Source organism: Sciurus vulgaris (assembly GCF_902686455.1).
Source record: "Sciurus vulgaris genome assembly, chromosome: 1".
Lineage (NCBI taxonomy): Eukaryota > Metazoa > Chordata > Mammalia > Rodentia > Sciuridae > Sciurus > Sciurus vulgaris.
Window position 1 is genome coordinate 4,251,319 of NC_136461.1, and position 22,349 is coordinate 4,273,667.

General features: G+C 56.9%; 3 protein-coding genes across 3 annotated transcripts in view; 2 read left to right on the forward strand and 1 right to left on the reverse strand.

Annotated features, from left to right (window-relative positions):
- The first annotated feature begins 1,366 nt into the window (after positions 1–1,366).
- PHF13 (PHD finger protein 13) lies at positions 1,367–8,824 on the forward strand. The gene is made up of 4 exons (XM_079150415.1): positions 1,367–1,753; positions 3,419–3,520; positions 4,985–5,525; positions 6,223–8,824. Exons 1-4 carry the CDS (start codon positions 1,715–1,717, stop codon positions 6,447–6,449), a joined length of 909 nt encoding a protein of 302 aa, XP_079006541.1. The 5' UTR covers positions 1,367–1,714; the 3' UTR covers positions 6,450–8,824.
- A 954-nt stretch (positions 8,825–9,778) lies between these two features.
- Positions 9,779–16,740, forward strand: THAP3 (THAP domain containing 3). The gene is given in 6 exon segments (XM_079129356.1): positions 9,779–9,902; positions 12,041–12,233; positions 15,233–15,295; positions 15,600–15,710; positions 16,015–16,223; positions 16,225–16,740. Coding segments are annotated over 6 exon segments (702 nt in total). The 5' UTR covers positions 9,779–9,828; the 3' UTR covers positions 16,277–16,740.
- Positions 16,741–16,876: 136 nt separating this feature from the next.
- DNAJC11 (DnaJ heat shock protein family (Hsp40) member C11) overlaps positions 16,877–22,349 on the reverse strand; it is a 57,231-nt gene continuing 51,758 nt past the window's right edge. The window contains exons 11-16 of the mRNA XM_079129242.1: positions 21,765–21,920; positions 20,728–20,797; positions 19,687–19,744; positions 19,435–19,577; positions 18,746–18,875; positions 16,877–18,400 (exon numbers count right to left, since the gene is read on the reverse strand). Of these exons, the coding sequence (XP_078985368.1) occupies positions 18,375–18,400; positions 18,746–18,875; positions 19,435–19,577; positions 19,687–19,744; positions 20,728–20,797; positions 21,765–21,920 (583 nt within the window). The 3' untranslated portion in view covers positions 16,877–18,374. The remainder of the gene's footprint in view (positions 18,401–18,745; positions 18,876–19,434; positions 19,578–19,686; positions 19,745–20,727; positions 20,798–21,764; positions 21,921–22,349) is intronic.

Sequence of the window (22,349 nt, forward strand, 5' to 3'; positions counted from 1 at the left end):
TCACTAACGATTACTCTTTTTGGTGTTTGTATCTTTTAAGCTGCCAAAAGGATGCCATCTTTAAAGCCCTTTCTTTATTCAGGCAAAACAAGTTGCTCCTGGTGACTTTGGGCAACACTAGCTAACCTCAGGACATTTGCTTTGGCCACAGAAATAACATTTTAAGTCTGTGGTTAAATCATCTACATATGGCAAATCTACAAGTTAAGGAGAGACAGGTTAAGTGGCCAGTCTTCCTTTTCATCTAAGTAATTTTATCTGTGTATTATTTCGTAAAGCACCTCAATTTATCACCTCTGGGGAGCCCTCCTAAGGACTACCACACTGAACAGATAATAAAAGAACAATAACAGTAAGCTACCATTTATTGAACCAGGCACTATGCTATAAAATTTATGGCTTAGGAAATTGAGGCTAGAAGTATTTCTAAGATAAACGCATTCTCTTAATCACCAAACGCTTCCAATGGAATTATTTTAACCACCGAAGTAGCCACAGCCCCGGTGCAGCGCACGCTTCCTCGCAGTCTCATCCTGGCATGCCGAGGAGCTCCTTTTCTGATTTGGATCACATTTTCACGTCCTTCCTTCTAACGGTCGGTCTTATCTGCTACACACGACGCCAGGGACCCTGCATTCTGTGCAGGAACACTCCTGCTTTCGGGACGTGAATGCTGAGGGACGTGGGGCCTGCTCCCGCGATTTCCCCGGCGCAGCGCATGGAGTCGGCCTTCCACGTCCCAAGTTGTACAGCGCCCGCGGTCGGTGCCGGTGCCGCCCGCTGCTCCCGCAGCCCGCACGGCACCGCGGAGGGCAGTGTCCTGCGGGCCCGCGCTCGCCTCGCCCCGCGGCGGTCCTCCGGGCAGGAACACGCGCGGGGCGGGAGAGGAGGCCTCGGCCCCGCGCTGCGCGAAGGGCAAAGCACAAAGCGCGCCCAGCGAGCCCCCCGAGCGCCGGGGACGCGGGAGCGGAGTTCCGCCAGCTCCACCGAGCGAGCCAGCCCCGCAGGCGCCCGCCCCCGCCGCCGCCCCCCGGCGCGCTCCGCCCAGCGGCGGCCGAGGCCGGGTCCGCCGCGCCGCGCCCCGGACCCCAGCCCGCCGGGGGCCACCCCGAGCCCTGCGGAGGAAGGGCCGCCCCCAGCCGCCGCCCCTCCCCCACCGACCCGCGGCGCCAGCCCCCGCCCCAGCCCTGCTCCGCCCGCGCACCGGCGGCAGCCGCGCTGCCCCATGGGGCGTGGAGTCCCCCGGCGGCCTCTGCGCGCCGCGTCGGCGCTAAATGGACTACGACTCCCACAGTGCCCCGCGCCGACCGCGCCACGCCCCCGCCGCGGCCCCCGGACTACACTTCCCGGCAGACCTCGCGGCGCTCCCGCCCTCCCTCCCGAGACACGAGCCGAACTGGGCGTCAGGTCGGGGAGCCGGTCGGGTTCCCGCTCGCAGCCGCCGCCGCCGCCGCCCCCCGCAGCGCCTCTCCCGCCTCTCCGCCCCGCCGGCCGCGGGAGCTGCATCGCCCACTCTGCTTAGCCGTGTAGCCGCCAGTCCGCGAGCACCTAGCCCGGGGCACGACACGCCGAGCCCCCCGTCACCTCCTGCCGGGGCGACCCCTCCCGGGTCCCCCCCTCGCCCTGCGCGGTCGCCGGAGCCCCCGGCCGCGAGCGGCCCCACGGCGGCGGCCGGGCCCCTGCACTCCCGCAGCCGCCGCCCCCCACCCGGAACATGGACTCCGACTCCTGCGCCGCCGCCTTCCACCCGGAGGTGAGTGCGGGCTGCGCCCCGATCGCCCGGCCTCCCCTCGTCGATCCTGCGCCCCTCGGGGAAGCCGGGCCCCCGGGAAGCCGCCGAGCCGGCCCCCTCCCCCAGCTTTTCCTCGCCGCCCCCGGAGCCCAGCCCCCGCCCCCCGCTCGGGCCCGCGCCCGGTCCTCCCTGGCGGCCCTGCCCCGGACGCCCGCGTTCGCCCCGCATCCATCCCGGGGCGCCGTGCCCACCCCCAGCCCCGAGGACGCCCCTCCGGCCTCGCGTAGCCCCGGGACCGGGCTGCGCCCCCGCCCCTCCCCGCCCCTCCCCGCCGGCCTGCTGCTCCTCCCCGCCCGGGACGCGGCCGTCGCCGCCCGGGCCCCGCTTCCCGCGGCGGCGTCCCCTCCCCCCGGCCGCCCCTCCCGGTGGGGCTCGGGCCCCTCGGCGTCTCGGCGCCGCGCCGCCCCGCCGCCCCTCCCCGGCCCGCCGCGCCCGCCCCGCCCCCTGGCCCCGCGCGCGGCCCGCCGGCCCCCGCCCCCTCCGGCGCTCGGGGGCCGCGTCCCGCGGGGTCCCCCTCCCGGGCCCGCCGCCAGCCCGCCCCCGCCCGCGGGCTCGGCCCGCCCCGCCCCCCGGGCTCGCCGCCGTTCTCCGGCCCCCGCGCGGACCCCCGCCGGCCCCGGGTGCCGGTCCGGCGGCCGCGGTGGGGGAGGGGCGGCGCCGCCGGGCGCCCGCGGGTCTGGCCGCCCCCCGAGCGGGCTCCGGGGCCCGCGGCCCCCGCCCCGCGCGCTAGGCCCCGCACCTTCCGGGCGGGCGCCGGCGGGGTCGCGCGCCGTCGGCCCCTGAGGGCGCGGCGCCGGCAGTCGGGTCCCGGCCCCGAGCGCTGGAGCGCGGCCCCCGCCGAGTAAAGTTGTCCCTGAGTTTGCGGCCGCAGCGGCCTCGGGCGGGAGGCGGCATCCGGCGGGCCCGCGGGGCCGGCGGGGGGCCGCGGCCTGCCCGGAGCTGGAGAGCGCTCAACAAGTGGCGGGTTGGGCGCGCGCCGCCGCCCCTGCCCCGCCGGCCGCAGGGAGGGTGCCGCGCCACCCGGGAGGCCGCGGCCAGGGCTCCCCAGCAGGCCCTCCTGCAGCAGGGCGCCTCGGGGCCCCCGGGCCCGCGACCCGTCTTCCAGCATGCAGCCCAGCCGGCCGCAGCATACCTGGTGGCTTCTCTGGGTTCCACCGGATCCCGAGGGTTGTGGAGGGCTCCTGACTCGCAGGAATTTGGTCCTCACCTACCCTGGGCGGGCAGGGGTCAGCCTGGAGAGCAAGGATCTAAGTGTTGGTTTTCTAAGTCCCAATACTCTAGTTACAGCAGTAGCAGTGGTTTGCTTTCAAAATGGAAAACCTGTAGCAGAAACGTCCTTAGAACTCCCAATATGTGCAAGAACCAGAAGTTAAGGTCATAAAATGCCATGTGAGCACCGAGAGGTCGACTTTCCTACAACCTTTTATCTCTTAACCAGATTCCTAGTGTTCCTGGGACAAAATCTTAACATTTTGACTCTTCGGAAAACCATTTTATTTCTTGACCTGAACTTACCTCTTTGTTTAATAGACTGTAAAGCCAGCGGTGTGTGTTTTAAGTGGTTGACGGTAGCTCAGCTTCGTTGGTTTTGAAGGCTCTTCTCCATACTCCCTTTTCTGCTAACAGGAATACTCCCCCAGTTGCAAGAGGCGCAGGACAGTAGAGGACTTCAACAAGTTCTGCACCTTTGTCTTGGCCTATGCTGGATACATCCCTTACCCAAAGGAGGTAAGTATGCAAGTATTTGAGACCTGGCTTCCTGGGCAGTCAGACCTCAGCACCTGGCCCCTGGTGCAACTGGAGGGGCTTGCTTGTGGTGCAGTGGTTTGGCAGGAGTCCCTTTCTTGGGAGTTTAGACCAGTCAGGGAAGTCTTTTTGTTTATTACTTATTTATTTATTTTTGTTTCAGGAATTGAACTACATCCCCCAGCCCTTTTAAAAATTTTTGAGAGGAGTCTATAGAGTCTAAGCTGCTTAGAGTCTTGCTACGTTGTTGAGACTGGCCTTGAACTTGTGATCCTTCTGTCTCAACTTCCCAAGTGGTGATGTGCCACCATGCAGAGAAGTGGTTCTTAAAGCTGTGATAGAAAATGCAGGCTTATATAGAAATGATTTAACAAACTTTCAAAATTTATTTGCAAATAATGTGCTTGGTATCTGCCTGCTCTTAAGAGTGGCCAATACTTTTTTTTTTTTTTTTAATCTTTAGTCATTAATGAACCTTTTATTTATTTGTATGTGGTGCTGAGGATCGAACCCAGTGCCTCACACATGCTAGGCAAGTGCTTTACCTTTGAACCACAACCCCAGACCTGGCAGTACTTCTTTACAGTGGCTGGACACTCTTTTTGGCCCTTAGAGTGATAGGTTATTGAGGGAGAGAGGAAGTACCTTGTCCTAGGACCTGGGGTCCACACTTGCCCCTCAGACTGTGAACACTGTTTAACCAAATCTCCAGAGACTCATGCCTCCCCAATCCTACGTAAATGAAGAAAAGACAGGACTGTGGGCCAGAGTTGCTGTGGCCCTCAAACTTCAGGAGCCTCACTCATATTAAGCTGCAAATAAAAGGGTCCAGTATTTTTAGGAGGCATTAGCTTATTCTTTCCACTTGCTATGCAGGTCGGTCACGTGTGCTTTACACCGTGTAGAATGTTGCCATTGTCTGAAGAACCATGGCAGTTATTTACTTTGATTTTGCAATATTTTAGGATGTCTTCAGTTTCTTTAAGATTGTCAGGAAGTTCTCAAAACTACTTTAAGTTCACTTAAATTTAAAAAATGTGTCTCTTGGGGGGAGAAATGGAAGGAGAGACCTACAATCAGAACAGATGAGCAGTGAGAGGGTGTCCGCAGCAGTCCTTTCCCAGGTTTTTCCCCTTTGGGGCTGGTATGCTGGGCAAATGCTGTACCACCGAGCCACCCCCTCAGCTTTCTCCCTGGGCATTTGAGCATGAGCCCACTCTGGGGCAGGGTCTGGGGGTTCAGCAATGGAGGGAGTTCTTCACCAGAGGCTCATATTAAACTACCAGTGTCTTGTGGGCTGCCGAGTAGTGCCAGACCGAGGTTGTGCTTGCTCATTGCGGGAGGCCTAACCTGGGGGCCGGTGGAGCTGGGGAAGCTGTACTGGGGGCTGGCTCTTGTCACTGGGGACTCAGTAACCAGAATGTGTTCCTTTGCCTGTCTTTTCAGGAGCTCCCTCTGAGGAGCAGCCCCAGCCCTGCCAATAGCACTGCTGGCACCATTGACAGTGATGGCTGGGACACTGGTTTCACCGACATCGCGTCCTCTGTGCCCTTGCCGGTGTCTGACCGCTGCTTCAGCCACCTGCAGCCCACCCTCTTGCAGCGAGCCAAGCCCAGTAACTTCTTGCTGGACAGAAAGAAAACGGACAAGCTGAAGAAGAAGAAGAAGAGAAAGCGAAGGGACAGTGATGTGCCTGTGCCTGTGAAGGAGGGGTACAGAGGGGGTCTGCTGAAGCTGGAACCTGCAGATCCGTATGTGGAGTCCCCCACGAGTCCTGCCCTGCAGGATATCCCCCAGGCCCCCAGTGACCCCTGCTCAGGCTGGGACTCCGACACTCCCTCTAGTGGATCTTGTGCCACCGTGTCACCTGATCAGGTCAAAGAAATAAAAACTGAGGGCAAACGGACTATAGTCCGGCAGGGAAAGCAGGTGGTGTTCCGAGATGAGGACAGCACTGGCAACGACGAGGACATCATGGTGGATTCAGGTCAGTGGTCTCAGAAGGATGGAGTGCGGTGGCTGGCGATAGAAGAGGGGCCGTTTATATGATTTTGATTGTTTTTTTGGAAGAGGAGTGGTTTTAGCGGTGAGTTCTCAGATCAGAGGGCCTGGACCCTGCCTTGCAGTGTGGTTGCAGAATGCCTACCATCCTCGGTGGGGAGAGTGCAGGAAGGTGGGCGGCGATCTTAGCAGTTTTGGTGCCACCATAGACCTCAGGACGTAGAAGGGAACGGCCACTCCGCATCTCCGTGCTCCAGTGATGGCACGCAGAAGTTGGAGTTGTCTCGTGGGCTGATAGTGGGTTGCAGCCATGCCCAGCTGTTCTGCCTGTTGGACGAGTAGTTCTTCTGGGGGAAAGTGACTTTCAGAAGGGATCCCCCACCCCACAAATTAAACAAAACATGGGGGAGCAGTTAAAATGATGGACCTCTTTAAGGAAAACTTCATCTCAGTTTCAGTTCGGTCATTAAACTGTAAAGTCACACCAGAAAAACAAAAAGGGATCCCAGTGCCTTGGGGGACTGAGATGGGGGTCACAAGTTCCAAGTTAACCTCAGCAATTTAGGCCCTGTTTGAAAATAAAAAATGAAAAGAGCTGGGGATGTAGCTCAGAGTGCACCTGGGTTCAGTTCCCAGTATCACCAAAAAGTGTCCCCCTCTTCTCATGTGTTGTTTCCTTCCAGATGATGATTCCTGGGACCTTGTCACCTGCTTCTGCATGAAGCCATTTGCTGGCCGCCCTATGATAGAGTGTAACGAGTGCCACACCTGGATTCATCTGTCCTGTGCGAAAATCCGGAAGTCCAATGTTCCGGAAGTGTTTGTCTGCCAAAAGTGCCGGGACTCCAAGTTTGACATCCGCCGTTCCAACCGTTCCCGAATGGGTTCCCGGAAGCTGTTCCTAGACTGACTGTACTGGCGAGGAGACTCCGGGCGAGGGACTGGAAGGGATTGGAGCTCTGTGGCCCTCCCTCAGTTGAGCACAGAACTCCCAGCTCTGGTACAGGCAGATCCTGCCATTCAGGTGCCTAAGCAAAAGGACAGGCTGTCCGAGGTAGAAACTGTACATAGCCAGTGAGCGAATAAAATCTTTGTTGGCCAAAGCTGCTGCCAGAGCTGTGTTCTCTGCAGTGGAAGTGGACTGAACACCCAAGAATGGTGGGTTTGGTTCAGCTGAAAGTGAGGGTATGTGGTGGTTGTGAATTTTTCTATCATTGTTAACAAATTCCCCCTGTTTGGAACAAGTGCTAGCTGTTATTCCTGCTTCCACTGTTGGGGAGCGGAAGTGTTCAGTTTCCCCGGCCTGTAAACAAACAGCCATAAGTGTACGTTTTTTCTCGAGTGTCAGTCTCTCACCGTAAGTGTCTGTACAGCAGCCATCCAAGTCTCCCCTTCTCGTGGCCTGCACTACCTGCTTCCGTGGTCCCTGCCAGTCCAGGGAGCTGCTGCTGGCAACTTCTGATGTCACCAAGAGGAGTCCTGGGGTGTCAGGTGAACTTGTAATTCTTTGGTTTTCCCTGTTTGTTAAAGGGACTGTATGTGGCCACTGCTCTGTGGAAAGGGTTGGTTGGGGGGTGAGGTAGCCCACGTTCATAACTCAAGTTTCCTGTTTTGCACGATGTGAAAAACCTGTCTTTGCACGACTCAGCCAAAAGTATTGGCCGATTTCTTGCCTGGTGCCCTTCCTTTCTCTCCGGTTGGTGTGTACAAGGCGCCTCAGGTGGCCCAGGCAAGCTGTTTTCAAGTATGGGAGTGCTTAGGTTCTCTCATCTCTTCCCCTTATTCCAGTAGCAACCTAAGGATTAGGCAGACGCTAGGACATGAATGGTGTTCCTTTAAACAACGGGGTACAGAAAAACAGGTCTCTCCTGTGGGGGATTGAAGTATGCCCTTAGAGACTGGCTGGCCTGCTGGTTCCACCAGGTCAAGGTTAGGACTTGAATCCTTTTGGTTTGCATTGACGAGTGAGTGGTACAGCAACACTGGCCTTCAGAAATATACTGTTGAACTGTGATGTGTTCCTCAGATCCCAGCTGGGGTCCTGGACTGGGGAGGCCCCTTTGAGGGCCAGATCTGGAGAAGCCAGGTGTTTGGCCTGAAGCCCTTGCAGATTCTGCTCAAGGGCAGTGTACCCAGTACACTGGTGGTTCTGGGGCTCAAAGGGAGAAGACGCTATGAAAGTTTTCTCTGAAGTTGACCTTACTCTTCAGTTCAAGTACATGTTATCAAGAATGTTTTGTAAAGTGGTGGGTATGTTCTCATAAGCATTGTTTTTTGTAAGGCATGAAAAGGGAAGAATGCCCAAATTAGTCGTATTTATTTGCATATTATTTGAAGCAGGATGGGCCCGCAGGCTCCCTGATGGGAGCTTCCCCTCCCTGTGGCACCTTTGTGCCAGGGCTACCAGTCATTCCCCATGTTCTCACTGAAGCACCAAGGGGTTGAACTGCAATTTGGCTAACCAGAGCCTGTGTTTTTGTTTTGTTTTTTGTTTTTTGGTCCTAATATCCTTCACACTTGTCCAGTCCACTGTCTTAGTTTTTAATAGTCCTATTGCTTATATCAATGTGTGAAAGTAGAAATAGCTTCTGAAACTCGGTTTACTGTGGAGATCCCACGGGAGAGTTCTGCTGCAGAGAAATAGCTGGTTGAGAAACAACCTTGTCCGCAGGCTATTGTCTGACTGGGGCAAACATCCAGGACAAGTTGGGGAGGAATTTGCCAAAGATCTGCCCCATGACCATGCCTGTCCACTGTCTTCACCATGAGAATAACCAAAGTTCCAAAGTGTGTTTCTTTTTAAAAAAAAAGTTCAAGATTTTTTAAAAGTGCATTTAAGAATATGTGTGGTTTTAGACTGGAACTGCCAACCCTGGTGATGGTTAATGTGTGCTAGAGGGTTTGATGCTTCTGGAACGTGTTTGACACTCATCTCAATTTTTGTTTCCTTGATTTTGTTTTTGTTCTTTTAACAGATCTATCCCTGTTGGTGGTGTCTTGAGATGGCAAGCACACACCTTGGTTTTGGGGATAGATTGAGCTGGGCAGCTGCAATCAGCTTCTTTATGCAAATTAGGCATGACCTATCTAGGGGCTTCTGGTTGATAACTAATGAAGTGAGGGGAGGGAAAGATGTCACCCCCAAAGTAAGCCCCTCATGGGCTTTGGCCAGGCCAGACACTTAACATCGTTTACATGGTTCTGTGTAATTATAAAGTTTATGTGTATAAAGCAAGCTGTTTCTGTGAAACTGTATATTTTGTAAATAAAGATATTGCTACTTTGTGGGTCTGGTCTAGCTTCAGGTGTGTGTTCTGTGCAGAAGGGCTGCAGTTGCTGCCTCCTGTCTCCCATGCCACAATTCTGGCAAACTAAAGCTGGAGTTGGCATTTTAGCAGTTTGAAAAAACAATACTCGCCTGCTTGGACTGGGGATTGAACCTGGGGGCCCTCTATCACTAAGCCACATCCCCATCCCTTCTTATTTTTTAGTTTGAGAACTTCCTAGGTTCCTAAATTCCCCAGGTTGTCCTGGAACTTGTGATCCTCCGGTCTCAGCCTTCCAAGAGCTGGGATTACAGGCAGGTGCCACCATGCCCATTTCAGTATAGTTTCCTAGTGAATTCTTCAGAAATGAACTGCATCGTGGGCAAACCCAGGAATTAAAGCTTGGTCAGACCGACTTGGCTGAACCCCAGTGAGGCTAACCCAGGTTTTGCAAGCCGGATCTGAACTTCCTGTGGGTGCTCATTTTGCCCCTTTATTTTCGGGAATTCCCAGTGTCAAGTGTGCACTGTTCATCAGACCAGCGTCTAGCTGGCACCTCCAGTGACGTCAGAGGAACCGAAACCTTACCACCTGAAAGGAAATCTTGCACAGCTGGGGGGGCACTGGGCTCCTAATCTGGTTCTGGGGTCCCAAGGTTGTCAGCCCGAGTGAGCCTCGGAGGCCTAGGGCTTTAGGAAGCTGGGGTTGTGCTGGTCCCGGCCCGAGGTGGGGGACTCGGGGAACCACCGGCCTGGCGGCCGGGGTCCGCCCACCCCCGAGGCGACGCGGTCGCAGGGACCGCGGGAGGAGCGCGCCGGGGCCGGGCCGGCCTCGGGCCCGCGGCGGCCCGCAGCCCCGCCCTCCGAGCCCCGCCCCGCCCCGCCCCGCCCCGCTCGCCCCGCCCGCCCCGCCCGCCCTGCAGCCGAGCCCCGCCCCGGCGCTCGCAGGCCCCGCCCCAGCCCCGCCCCGGCGCCCCGCAGACCCGCCGCCATCTTTGTTAGGGGCGGCGGGCTCGACTCCGAGATGCCCAAGTCCTGCGCGGCCCGGCAGTGCTGCAACCGCTACAGCAGCCGCAGGAAGCAGCTCACCTTCCACCGGTGAGGGGCGGGCGGGGCGCGGGAGCCCGGGGCCCGCCGAGCTCGCGGGCCAGGTGCGCCGGCGGGAGCGCTGCGAGGCCGCGGGCGTGCGGGGCGGGTCGCGGCCGGCCGCGGGGAGGGGCGGGCGGAGGGGGCCGCGCCCGCACCGCCTGCGCCGGCGACCCCGGAGGGCCGCGGCGGTGGGGCGCTTTGCTTCTGCCCAGTCCTCCCCGCGGCGGCTCCTGACCTGGACCTCGGCGTGCTGCGGGGCAGGGACCGCGCGGTCGTGGGAGGACGGCGGGCTGTCCTGGGCTGCAGGACCCGGCTCCAGCACGCCAGGGCCCCCTGCCCCGGAGGGCACTCTCCAGGGCGCCAGCCCTGCCGTGTCTCTAGAGGTGGGCGGCCTGTGCTCTCTGCCTCTCTGCCCACCGCACTGTTTAATGCTTCTGTGGATGTGTAACACAGGTGTAGAAAAACGACACTTTTACACAGACCCGTTTTCACCAAGTGAACGCTGCTGAATGGTCGGCTGCTCCTGCTTCCAATCGTCCTCCCGTCTGCCCTTGGGAATGTGGATCGCTTTGGCCTGTTTTGAACTTTATAGAAATGGAATCACAGCATGTACTTTTATGTCTTTGGCTCGGCATTGTTTTAGAGTCATCCTTGCCACTCCTTTTGTTTGCAGCATAGTATTCCATCAAATGTATATACCAGAGTTCATCTGCCCTACAATTGAAGGGCATCTGGCTGGCACCAGTCCCTTACCCCACTGCAAATAATCTGCTCTGGACAGTTTGCAGGAGACCTCTTAGAGCATGTATCCTTATGCTTGTGTTGAGTATGTACCTGGGGATGGAGTTGCTTTTAATCTCCCTGAACCTGTTCCTACAAAAGAGCCCTGTCACTGGTGATCTATATGATGCCAGGTCTACCCATCTGACCTCATGTTATTCGATCTCTGTAGCATTTGACACAGCTGATCTCTTTCCCATGTGGCTCTTAGGACGAGTTTTGGCCCTCTGCTGTTGTCACAGCATTGCCTCTGAGTCTCCTTTGCTGTATCCTTCCCATTTACAAAACTGAAGGTCGGGGTGTTCAGAGTGTGGGCGATGGATGGCTCAGTGATGGTCCCCTCCACTCTGGCTCCCAGGGCACCATCTCAGCCTAGATTGTAGGTGGTTCAGGGCCCTCTCCAGACACATATGCCCCTGCCTGTCCACGTAGATGATCTGAAGAATGCTTTAAATTTAACACCTAACATACAAAACAAGCTCTCATCTCCCAGACCTGCCCTTTTACTTTTACAGCTCCTCCAGTACAAACGTGGAATTCCTTCCTTCTGTGTATTCCATGTTCCATGGGTAAACTCACTACCTGGCTTCAAGGTATCCAGATCTTCCCTTTCCTCATTGCTTCCTGCTGACATCTGTCCATGCCACCTGGTGTCCTCTTAGAAGCCGGGGTAGACTCAGGTCCCCTCTTGTGCCTACCCAGAGCTTCCAGCGACTCCTCTTCCGTCAGGCCCTGCATCTGGCTGGGGCAGCTTGAGCTCCTGCTATCCCTTCTAAAGCCCACAGTCTTGCTCTTCTGCTTCCTGTAGTGTCTGCTCAAATGTCACCTCTTGGGTGGTGGGGCCCCAGCAACTCAGTGCTTCCTTCTCTTTGTTCCCAGTTGTTTTTATCCTGCATAGTCACTACCTGCTTGGCTTATGGCTGTCTCCCCTTTTTGGAGGGCAGGCTCCCAGAGGGCAGGTGCTCTGCCCATGTCCCTAGCACCTAAAACAGAAAACAGGGTGCCTGTGGCAGGCTCTGGAAGGAATGAATGACAGCTTTGGAAACAGCTCATTTGTTTTTTGTTTTTTTTAAGAATTTATTTTATTTGTTTTTATGTGGTGCTGAGGATTGAGCCTGGTGCCTCACATGTGCTAGGCGAACGCTCCACCACTGAGCTCCGGCTGTAGCCCCTCACTTGGGCTCTTTGGTCATGTTCATCTTCTTGGGTTTCCATTAAGGATGCTGTTAACAGCCATGCCAGAAGCTTCCAGAAATTAGATGTGATCTAACAAAGTGAGATTACCAAATTTCCAGAGCTGTCCCATAAGCCACCCTGCAGTGGCCCAAGCGCAGCTTTGTCAGACCTCTCACCTCTGTCTACCTCAGGTTCCCATTCAGCCGGCCTGAGCTGCTGAAGGAATGGGTGTTGAACATTGGCCGGGCCAACTTCAAGCCCAAGCAGCACACAGTCATCTGCTCCGAGCACTTCCGGCCCGAGTGCTTCAGTGCATTTGGAAACCGCAAAAACCTGAAGCACAATGCTGTGCCGACAGTGTTTGCCTTTCAGGACCCCACGCAGGTAGGGACACACCGGTGGCCACCTTTGGTCTGTTCAGGTTCCCCCAGCAGTTGGGGGTGGAGGCAGCGTTTGTAGGAAAAGCAAAGGCTAAGGACTGTTGTGGGGCGGTACTGTCAAGGCTCTGGACCTCGGAGGCTGGCACTGTGGGCTGTGACCTCCACTTTAGACGAAGTTGTGTGGGGTGTGCTGGTGCACCCGTCATCCCAAGGACTCCAGGCTGAGGCACGAGGATCACAAGTTCGAAAAGAGCCTGGGCAACTTAGCAAGACCCTGTCTCAAAATGAAATATAAAAAGGGCTGGGGATGGAGCTGAGTGCAGAGTGCCTGTGGGTTCAACCCCGTACCAGAAATATAAAGACAACGTCGTGTGAGACTGCGCATGGGAGTGCACTGCAGTCCCAGCTGCCTGGGAGGCCGAGCTGGAGGACTGCTTGGGCCCAGGAGTTCGAGGCCGGCCTGGTCAGCACAGCCTTTCTCTTCAGAACAAGACTGTCATGCCTCACAGCAGGCTGCTGTTGGAGAGGCAGGCTGGTCCAGTGTGCTCCTTGGCAACTCTGCCTGGGTCTCCTTGGGATGGAGGCCATGCAGGGAAGGCCTTCCGTCCTGAGAGGCGGCAGGCCCGGGGCTGCGGCCAGGCCCAGTGCTCTTTGTTGGAGTAGCACCAGGGCTGTGCCCCACGCACCACTGTGGGTCCTACTGTGTGCTGCACCTGAACTGCTGGACCCGTAGTGACGTGAAGGACAGCTGGTCAGGAGAATGGAAGGGTGCTGCAGGGGGAGCAGTGGAGGCGACTTGGACGATGGGCAGAGCCTGGCAGTGGAAAAAATTGGGGCAGACTTGGGAACAGTGTCTAGAGGATTCCCAGAAGCTGGGGAGAGGAGCAGGGCCCAGCTGGGAGCACGGTCAGGCCGTGATCAGGCTTTAGGGTGTCTTAGCCAGCTCGGGTTGCTACAGCAAAGGACCTTGCTGGGGGGCTTAAAAGAGCATTTCTTTCTCAGTTCTGGAGGCTGCAAGTCCAAGATCAGGGTCCAACATGCGGGGTCCCGAGGAGAACCTGCTTCTGGGTTGTGGATGGCATTCTCCTGTCTGTGCCCTCACATGGCAGACAGCAGAGAGGAGGTTTCTCTCGTGTCTCTTATAAGGTCACCAATGCCTTCCTCTGGGCCCACCCTCCTAACCCAGCCAAAGGCCATCACACTGGGGGCTCGGGTCCCAATGTGAATTTTGGGGGGAACACACATTGAATTCATAGCAGTGGAAGGGGTGTGGCTTTGGAAGTTCGAGGTGAGGGGTGTGGCCTGGCAGAAGCTCGTATGCAGGCTGAGTGAGCGTAGCTGTGGTGGCCTGTGCTCGAGGGGAAGGAGCCTAGGAGGGCAGAGCTGGCTGGCTCCCCCACTCCCTGAGGGGTTTTTGGCACAATTTTTCAGTTTACTGCGTGAAGGAGTTACGCTGCTCTTAACAGCAGACCCCAAGTAGTTACGTCGTACAGGCTGTGAGGCTTGTAAGCTGTGATGGGACACAAGGGAAGTTCTATGTTGCAGCCTCAGGGAGCCACGAGCAGTTAAAACCCACGAACCGTCAGCTGATGGTCCCTGGTCAGTCCAGTTCAGGTGGAACTGGCGCGTGTTGTCACGCTGGTCGCCTGTGCGGAGTCACTGCTCCATCTCCTGGGTGCGCGGTTACAGCGCCAGTGCAGGCCCGTCTCCTTGAGCACCTTCTCTTGTTTCCCCTTATTGTGACCATCAGTGACCTGTGGACAGTGGTCAGGGTCTTCCTGCTCTCTGTTGATTTCTCACGTGGATATGATCCTTAGGGCCAGCAGGAAGGTCGCCATCCTTACTTGCATCAGCAAAGGGGTGGAAGGAGCAGAGGTCCCGGATAACAGATGGGATACGATTCCTTTTCCTCGGGGGAAACTGCTAGGTGGGTGGGCAGTGGGGATAGCACATTGGGGAGCGAGGGGGCTCAAGGGTGAGGCTGCTGAGTCCTCGGGGTGGCTTGAGCTTGGTTCCGTGCAGGTGGAGTTTGACATTCCTGTGGACATGTCTTGATGGGCACAGGAAGTGCAGGTTCTGCTCACGAGGGAGCTCGCCACAGCTGGGCGTTGCAGCCACGGAAGCCTGGTGACTCAACCCTTAGGTGTGCTAAGGCCTGGTGTGCGGGGGCCCCTCGGGGCACACTGCTCGAAGCTGGAAGGCAGAGTAGTGTGGGACACCCACAGGAGCAGCTCCCTGGGCCGGCTTGTCCTGGGAGTGAGTGCGGGACCTGAGCCCAGGAGCCAGCGGGAGGCCTGCCCTGCCTCTGCCTTCGCCAGGAGGGCTCCGCCCCGGTCTGGTCTGTCTGGCCCTGCACCCGTCTGGGCCTCCACTCGTACTCCCTGGTCTTCCTAGTGTCTGCGACCACCCACTGAACTCTGGAAGCTCTGTGAGGGCTGGGATGGGTTCACTGCCATATGCCCAACACCCAGGGGGCTGCTGGCACAGGGGGCTGCTCAGTGTGCTTGTTAATAGGTAGTCTTTTCTATCACATTCACATGTTTGCCCCCAGGAGTAAGAGAAGCAGCTGGGGCTGGAGGACGTGTGTGCTTGGCAGTGCTTGATGCCCATGTCAGGTTGGTGGTGAGAAACTGGTCGTGGCTCCTGTGGGCTCTTGTGCTGGGCAGGGACTGCGGATTGTGTCCGTGGGGCCTGGAGCGGTGCGATAGGCTTCCCGTATGTGCTGGTACGGACAGACGCTTACTGAGGCCACATGGCAGGCCCCGGGGCGACGTGTGCACTTTAGGTCCTGGCGTTGTGGGGACCTGTTCAGGGGCCTCTAAACCAGGAGTTGGGGACATGGTTGGAGAAAGAGAAGGGAGCACAGGCTGGGCATGGGCAGCTGGGTGTGCCCTGTATCAGGCTGAGCAGTGGGAACACAGGAGCCCAAGGCCTGGCTCCAAGGGACCTCAGGTGATGCCAATCTCATTGCACTCAGAACACCTGCTGTGTTCTGTCTTGCAGCTTGTGAGGGAGAACACAAACCGTTCCAGCGAGAGGGGCGACGCCGGCTCTCGGGAAGAGAAGGTGAGTCTGCACTGGGTCTCAGTGTGGGTAGCATGGCTGGCCTGCAGGCGTCGGTCCCGTTTCCTCACAGGCTAGAGTCTGGGATACCCCATTTCCCGTGAAGGGAGAGCTAGAGTTTCTCAGGCTTCCCTCGTTCTGTTCAGCACCAGAGACCTTGGTGGGCAACAGTCCAAGGTTGAGGTGGGTTGTTCTGTCACGCAGGCCCTGTGGTGGTCCTGGGCTGTAGCTGTTCATGCTGGGGGGACTGCCCCGGTGTGGGTGGCGGCAGCCATGGAAAGGTCTGGTGTCTCCCTGCTGTTCCCAGGTCCGCCCTGAGGCAGGGGCCTTGGAGGACAGCCAGAGGAGCAGCACTGACATCACACTGGAAGAGCTGCAGCTGCCGCTGCCTCCAGACACTGAAGGCCCCGCGCGGCAGGTAAGACCCTGGGTCCCAGCACAAAGGCAGCGTGTAGGTGGTTATCTTGGCAGGAGATGATTTTGCCACACACTGAACCTTGGTCCCCCAGTAAAAGAGCCCACTGAGGAGAACGAGATGCCTCAGAGCTTCCCAGTAACGCTGGCCAGCAGGACTTGGGCACACTGGCTTTCAGCAGAGCAGTGGAAGGGGCCCGCTGGTGGGGCTGGAGCAGACCCAGCCTGGCGCTGGGCCTCCCGTGGCCCCTCACCCCTGCTGGGGATGATCTGGGCAGCTCATGGCTCTTGCTCAACTCTGTCTTTAGGTTTTGCTGCAGAGAACAGAAGCAGCCGAGGCTCCTGGCGGGCCAGCTGGCCCCACAGGACTGGCGTCTGATCACAGCTATGCCCTTCTGGATCTGGATGCCCTGAAAAAAAAGCTCTTCTTCACCCTGAAGGAAAACGAAAAGCTCCGAAAGCGCTTGAAGGCCCAGAGGCTGGTGATGCGGAGGATGTCCAGCCGCCTCCGTTCACACAGAGGGTCAGCACGGACCCCAGGCCAGGCCACGGCCAGAGCAGTGGAGTTGAGCCTGGCAGTAGCACCCAGGGCAGGCAGTGATTTGGGGGCTCTGGTCATGGACACTTCAGTCTGCGGCTGAGGCTAAGAAAGTGGCATTGAGATCTGCCAGCAGGGGACAAGACAACAGCCAGGACTTGGTCTACTGTGCAGTTGAGAGGCCTTGGCTGGGGGAGCAGGGGCTGGGACAGAGGTGCGTCAGAGCCACACTTGTGGAATCAGAAGTCACAGGCTAAGGCAGGTTTCTGTGCAAGCACGGCTGGCACCCCAGCTTGAAGAGCTGACCTGGCAATGTCGCGGGCACTCCCTGAGGGAGAGAGCCCATCCTCCTAGTGCACCTCCCTCAGGGACAGCCTGTGGGTCCCCTCTGTCAGCCAGCCAGCCGTGTCTGAACAGAGGCTGAAGCTGGGAGAAGTGGCTCCCCTCCCAGCCTGGTTTCTGTGAACACCGGAATAAAGTGTCTTTCTACGCTGCAGGTCGCTCTCCTCCGTTTTTTTTTTTTCTCCTGCCATCTTTCCCTGCTGCTAAGAGGGTCGTCTTCCTGTTTCCCATTAAAGAACAGACAGGGTGTGCCTGCCTTTGACAACAAAAAAAGCTGTGACTTTCGTTACTCAAACAAAAATCCTAGCCCAACAGGTTTCCTAACTTGAGGCAAATGTTTAATGTAGGAAACGGAACCATATCTTCAAGTTAAGCTCGTGATATAAAATGTGGCTCAACAGTGAAGAATCAAGGACAGGAACCAGGCCTCTGGGGAAGAGGCAGCCACTTATTTATTTTGTTAACTCCTAAAAATGAACACACAGTCAATTAAAGAAGTACCCTCAGCTCTCAGGACAGCTTTATTGCGGGCAGAGTGCCTCTGAACAGCTGGCTTCAGACCGACGAGCAGTAGTGCCCGGGGACCACCAGGCTGCAAGCTGAGACTCACCCGTGGGGCGGCCAGAAACGTCCTTTTAAAAATTGAGATATTATAGAATTGGACAACCTAAACTGCTTTTAAGAACCGGAGAGGGTTCATCAGCAGTCACTTAGATACCGGTGCCAGTGAGTGAGCCTGCAGGAGAGCTGAAGGCCAGAGTGACCTTGGCCTTTAGGGCCAGTGGCCACCATCACTGCTTGGCAGCCGCAAGAGCAAGTGACCACTGCCTGCTCCAAGGCCCAGGCAACAGGTCTCTGACTAACAGGGAGCTGTTCACTGAGGCACACATCAAGTGTCTCAGCAGACACCCCCAATGAACCCAGGAGGAGCCAGGCTTGGCCTGGTGTGGGGTTAACAGTGCCACCTGCTGGGCACTCACCAGAGGCACAGGTGCTGGGGCCAGCCTTAGGGTCCCTGCCTCTGGTTGGCATCTGACCCCTTCTTGTCTGCCTTTGCCTTGTAGACCTCCCCTCGTTCCAGCACTGTACTGTAGGGGAGTATGTGTCACAGGGTGAGACGGACACAAGCTAGTTTTTGTCCACTGGTGGCAGGGTCTTTTCCCACAGGACATTCCCTGGGGTTACATCACTGTTCCAAGCCAGGGGCAAGAGGAATGACTGGAGAAGCTCTGGAGTGGGGAAGAGAGACCAGTTTCCAAACCCGTTTGTTCGCAGATAAAAAGCAGTTTTATAAACCCGTAGCCCTCTCACGTTCACTTGGTGACATTTCAGCAGAGGAAGGTGGCTTGTGGGGTGGCTCGACAGATTCCCTCACCTGGAGGCCTCAGCTGTGGGGCTTCCCTCCTTCCCACGAGTCTGTGTGCAGCTGTCCCGCGAGGGCAGCCTGGTCCACAAGGGCCTCCGGGCCCAGAGCTGTGGGGTGCCAGGCCGCAGGCATGCAGAGAACCTGGGATCAGGACCCTGGGCCCTGCCCTCCAGGAACACGGTTCTCTATAAAAGCCATGGACCACGCTGTGGTCTGGCCCCGTGTGGGGCCACCGCAGTCCTACTGCCAGCACCCATGAAGCTGGGCGACTGTGTGTCCCTTCACATAATTGATATGGTTCACCTTCTAGAGGAATAAAATAAAATAGAAACATCTGGCGTCTGGGGTTTCCCTGCTTCCATATTTGTAGACTCCCAAGAAAAGATTTTTGCAGCCTCTTCTCAGTTAGGTTCTGAAGCAGTTTATCCATCTGTATCGATCCTGTGAGCTGCAAAAGACAAAACCACCTCAGGCTCCAGGCGTGTCCTTTTCCACGCCTTCCTGGCTGAGCACTGATCGATGCCCAGGCCATGGCTGGGCATCACAACAGATGCCAGGAGCCCACTGGAGGGCAGAAGTTTACTTCCCGCCGGCCGTGCGTGCTGCAAGAGCTCACCCAGTGCCACCTGTGAAAGGGCTATCCTGGCTCCCTGGGCACAGATCACAAGCTCTGGGCAAGTCCCTGGGCCAGGGTTCAGCTGGCCTCCCTGCTTCTAGGTGGACCCCAAGTGGGAAGGTGGTTGTCACGCTCATGTTGCCACCCCATGTGCAGGTGACTGAAGGGGCCACTCACACTGCTTTGGTATCCTAAGGGCCTCGCTGTCAGGGACCGTCACTTGGTGCAGCACACCTCGGAACTGGTAAAGCACTCTCAGGCTCTTCTCCTCCCCCACACATGGGTCGTAGAAGCCCGGCAGCCCCGCCTGCAAAAAACCACAGTGATCCGAGGAGTCTACACCGCCCCTCCATCGCCACTGTGCATGTGGGAAGGAGGCGCACACTCTGGAGGGAGAACTGGTGTGCCCGTCAAAACCGCCTCTGCCCCACAGGAGCCCTACCCAGGTGGTGCGCCCACTTCTCCAGGGAGCTAGTTCTTCGAACTAAGCTAAGCTGCCCTTGAATTCTGGAGAGTCTGCACCCCAGGCTCTGGAGGTGAGACTCCTATGCGCTCTGAGTGGCCTTGCCCTCATTCTGGAACATAGCAGGGGTAAACAAGGCACTGCGTGTTCCGTCTGCTGCTGTACTGGCACGTGGCTCCCCCTGGAAGCTTCTTAGTAAATACCTGTTGAGCAAATGGCTTTAAGGAAACACGAGCGCAGGTGGTAAGCCGCTCCAGTGCGGGCATTACTCAGTGCATGCAGCGGGTGCTGGCAACACGAAGACCACTATAACCAGATGGCCAGGCAAGGCCAGGATGTCCCTGTCAGACTGAACCCGTTCCCTAAGTGCCTTCCTCTCTGGTGGAAGGCCAGTGCAGCGCACCTTGGAGGCCTCCGTGAGGATGAGCTTCGAGTCCTTCACCAGGCACTGCAGGGGCACAGTCACGTCGATCACCTTCACCTTCTCGCTCTTCTTGCTCTTGTCGTTGACGAACTTCCCGTACCAGGCGTTCACGATGATGAGCCCTGAAGACAGGTGCGTCAGAGCAGGGGCAGGCCTCCGAGACACTTCCCTTAGAATCTCCGAGAGAGCCCGGCGCCACCCCAGCCCCAGCCCAAGCATATGCCTTCTCACCCATTCTGGACTCCTCTGCCTCGATGATCCTTCGGACAGATTCCTGCATCAACCGAACCTGCCAGAAAAGATGACAAGCACATCAGAACCTGGCTGCGCTTGCTTCCCTGACCTGGTCAGTCACAGGCAGGGAGTCCACGTCCTTGCCGGCACAACTGCTCAGGGTCTGTGAGGGAAGGGAGTGGACACCCCAAGGATCAGCTCCCTATCAGCAAGGCCCTCAGCCCAAGAGCAGGTGGCTCGGGTAACTGGCAGGTGAAATGGCAGGATGCCCATGTCGACCCCAGTAGGAGCAGCAACATCTCCGCTCCCTTCCTAGGGATCCTGAGTGGGTGGGTAGATTTTTTGTGACCTGATGGAAAATCACTGAATGACTGCTGGTATTTAAAAACAGATTTCAAACAAGAAGTGGACTCCCAGCTCCTCTGGAGGAAGGACCCCATGTCCTTGTGTGCCACCATTTAGCTGGGCTGTGCTGCACTGCCCCTGATGGGCACGTGCTCACCCAGCTGCACGCACGGGCCCTGGCCCACACTAGGCTGTCTGCCTGGTGCTGAATTTCCTCATGTCCTAAAAAAGGAAGTACATAATGGGAAGAAAAAGAGGGAATACCAGCCACTTTTGCGTATGTGGCACCGAGGACTGAACCCAGGGGCTCTCTACTGCTGAGTTACATCCTCAGCTCTGGTTTTACTAAGCTGCCCAAGTTGGCCTTGAACTTGTGATGCTTCTGCCTCCCTCCTAAATTGCTGGGATCACAGGCATGGGCCCCTGCATCTAGCTCTGGCTACTTTAAGAACCTTGTTATGCCTTTGGAAAGCTGTCGTCATCTTTGGGACAGGGAACTAAGTCTTGAGTACTGTATCCCGTACTGGTTGCCGGGGAAGAAAAGACCGAGGTCCTTGAGCCCACTGCAGGGCACAGGGTGTCCTGCCACCAGCTTGGCACGCGGGCTGGAGAAGAGGATCTTTCCCACGCTCTAGGCTATGTGCGGCAGGAGGGCATCCTAAGGGGTGGACCTGGCGGGTGCTATGCACTTACAGCCGCTTCTGCCTCTTGCTTCTTCTGCAGGATGTCCGTTGCGGTGCTCTCCCTCTGCTTCTCCAATTCCCTTTTGTGAGAGAAGCACAAGCCACACATGAGCGTGTTGCCCACAGCGAGTCACAAGGCCCCTTGCTGGACCTTGGCCCAGCGAATAGTCTGTGATCTTGCTGGATTTCTAGTTCTAGCACTCAGAAACTAGTTCCAAGGTCGCCTCGGGCGAGCTGCGTGAGTTGCAGGCCTGCGCAGCCTTCCTCTGGTTACCGTGTGGCCCTCACCCCTCCCCGCTTCTCCGCCAAGGCCCTATGGACCCACTGGTGGTCTCCTTGGAAAGAAGACCTCGCCTGGCGAGAATCTCAGGAGGCTCTGCCCGACTCTGGGCTTATCAGGCGGCACTTTGGGAGGAACAACTCACACTACTTCAGATACACAGACGCATAAAACCTACTTTCCTGTAGCAAAGCACAGGGACTTGGGGACGGCGTGCTGGGTCCTGTTAAAGGGCTTGACCCAGTGCACTTTTCGTGCCAAGCCGCAGGGACCTGGGGACCTGGCTGGTAGTAATCCAGAGGCCAGAGGGGCCCTTCCTGAACAGGAGGGTCCTCTGTTCTGCAAGTTCTCCAAGTCCAGCGCTCCATTCAAGAAGACTGTTAAAAAGTGCACAGCTCACTCCCCTTCATTTCTGCAGGGATGTGCCCCAGGGGATCACCTACATGGAACTGCAAAGTGAGTTCTTTCCTGTGATGTTCCAGACTAGTCAGTATATTTCCCTTACACAAGAACAGAGCCCACTCCTCTTGACCGTGCCAGGAAAAGGAACGGTTAGAGGAAGCAGGAAAACTTTCTTTTGGTCACGGTTGAGAGTCTCGACTTTACACATGACTCTAGCTCTTTCTGAAAGTGGGACTGATAAATGAAGGGGACTGCTGGGGAATGTTCCTTGTGGACCCGTGAGGACCCAGACGCCAGGTCAAGTACTTTATATGCGTTCACTAGTTTAATTTTCCTAATAACCCCATGACATGTCTGAAACTCACTTTTCTTTCTGAGCCCTGAGGTATGGTTTGATGATCAGACGGTGCATAGCAAAGTAGATGACGAGAGGCCCCACGGTGGCATAGAACACAGCGCTGGGCAGCAGCTGATCTGTCAGGTGTATAGGGAAGAAGTAGGTCTGGCTGGCCCTGTTTAGCCTGGGGAGAAACAAAAGCAAAACACCCAAGGTCAGCCAGGTTTCCCAGTGAAGGGTGGGGGTCTCAGCCATAGGAAGCAGGCTTGAGATACCAGAATACCAGTTCCAAGAATCTCAGCACCTACTGGCTCCACAGTCCCCTCCCCTCTGCTGGTTCCATTCCAAAGTTTAACTGCCAGATGTGACGGATAAGGGAGAAGAAGGGACTATTATGTGCTGACCTCAAGGATGGAGCCCTGGAATTAACAACCAGAGTATCTGACCCCTGAGGCTGTGCTGGGTCAGAGGCCTCGGAGGACAGGTGTCTTGGAGAAACATGTTCTAAGGAAGTCTGTGAAGGTTTCAAGTTAGCAAATCAAGGAGGCTCTGCTCCCAGTGATGGCTGAGCAGTTCTGGCTGGGCTGATGGTGCTCACACCGGGAGCACCTAT

Bases quoted from the DNA above. Each gene is read 5' to 3' on its own strand.
- PHF13 (XM_079150415.1), top strand. From the start codon at position 1,715: ATGGACTCCGACTCCTGCGCCGCCGCCTTCCACCCGGAG. The intron at 1,754-3,418 runs GTGAGTGCGGGC...TTCTGCTAACAG, and splicing joins CCGCCGCCTTCCACCCGGAG to GAATACTCCCCCAGTTGCAA. The intron at 5,526-6,222 runs GTCAGTGGTCTC...GTTTCCTTCCAG, and splicing joins GGACATCATGGTGGATTCAG to ATGATGATTCCTGGGACCTT.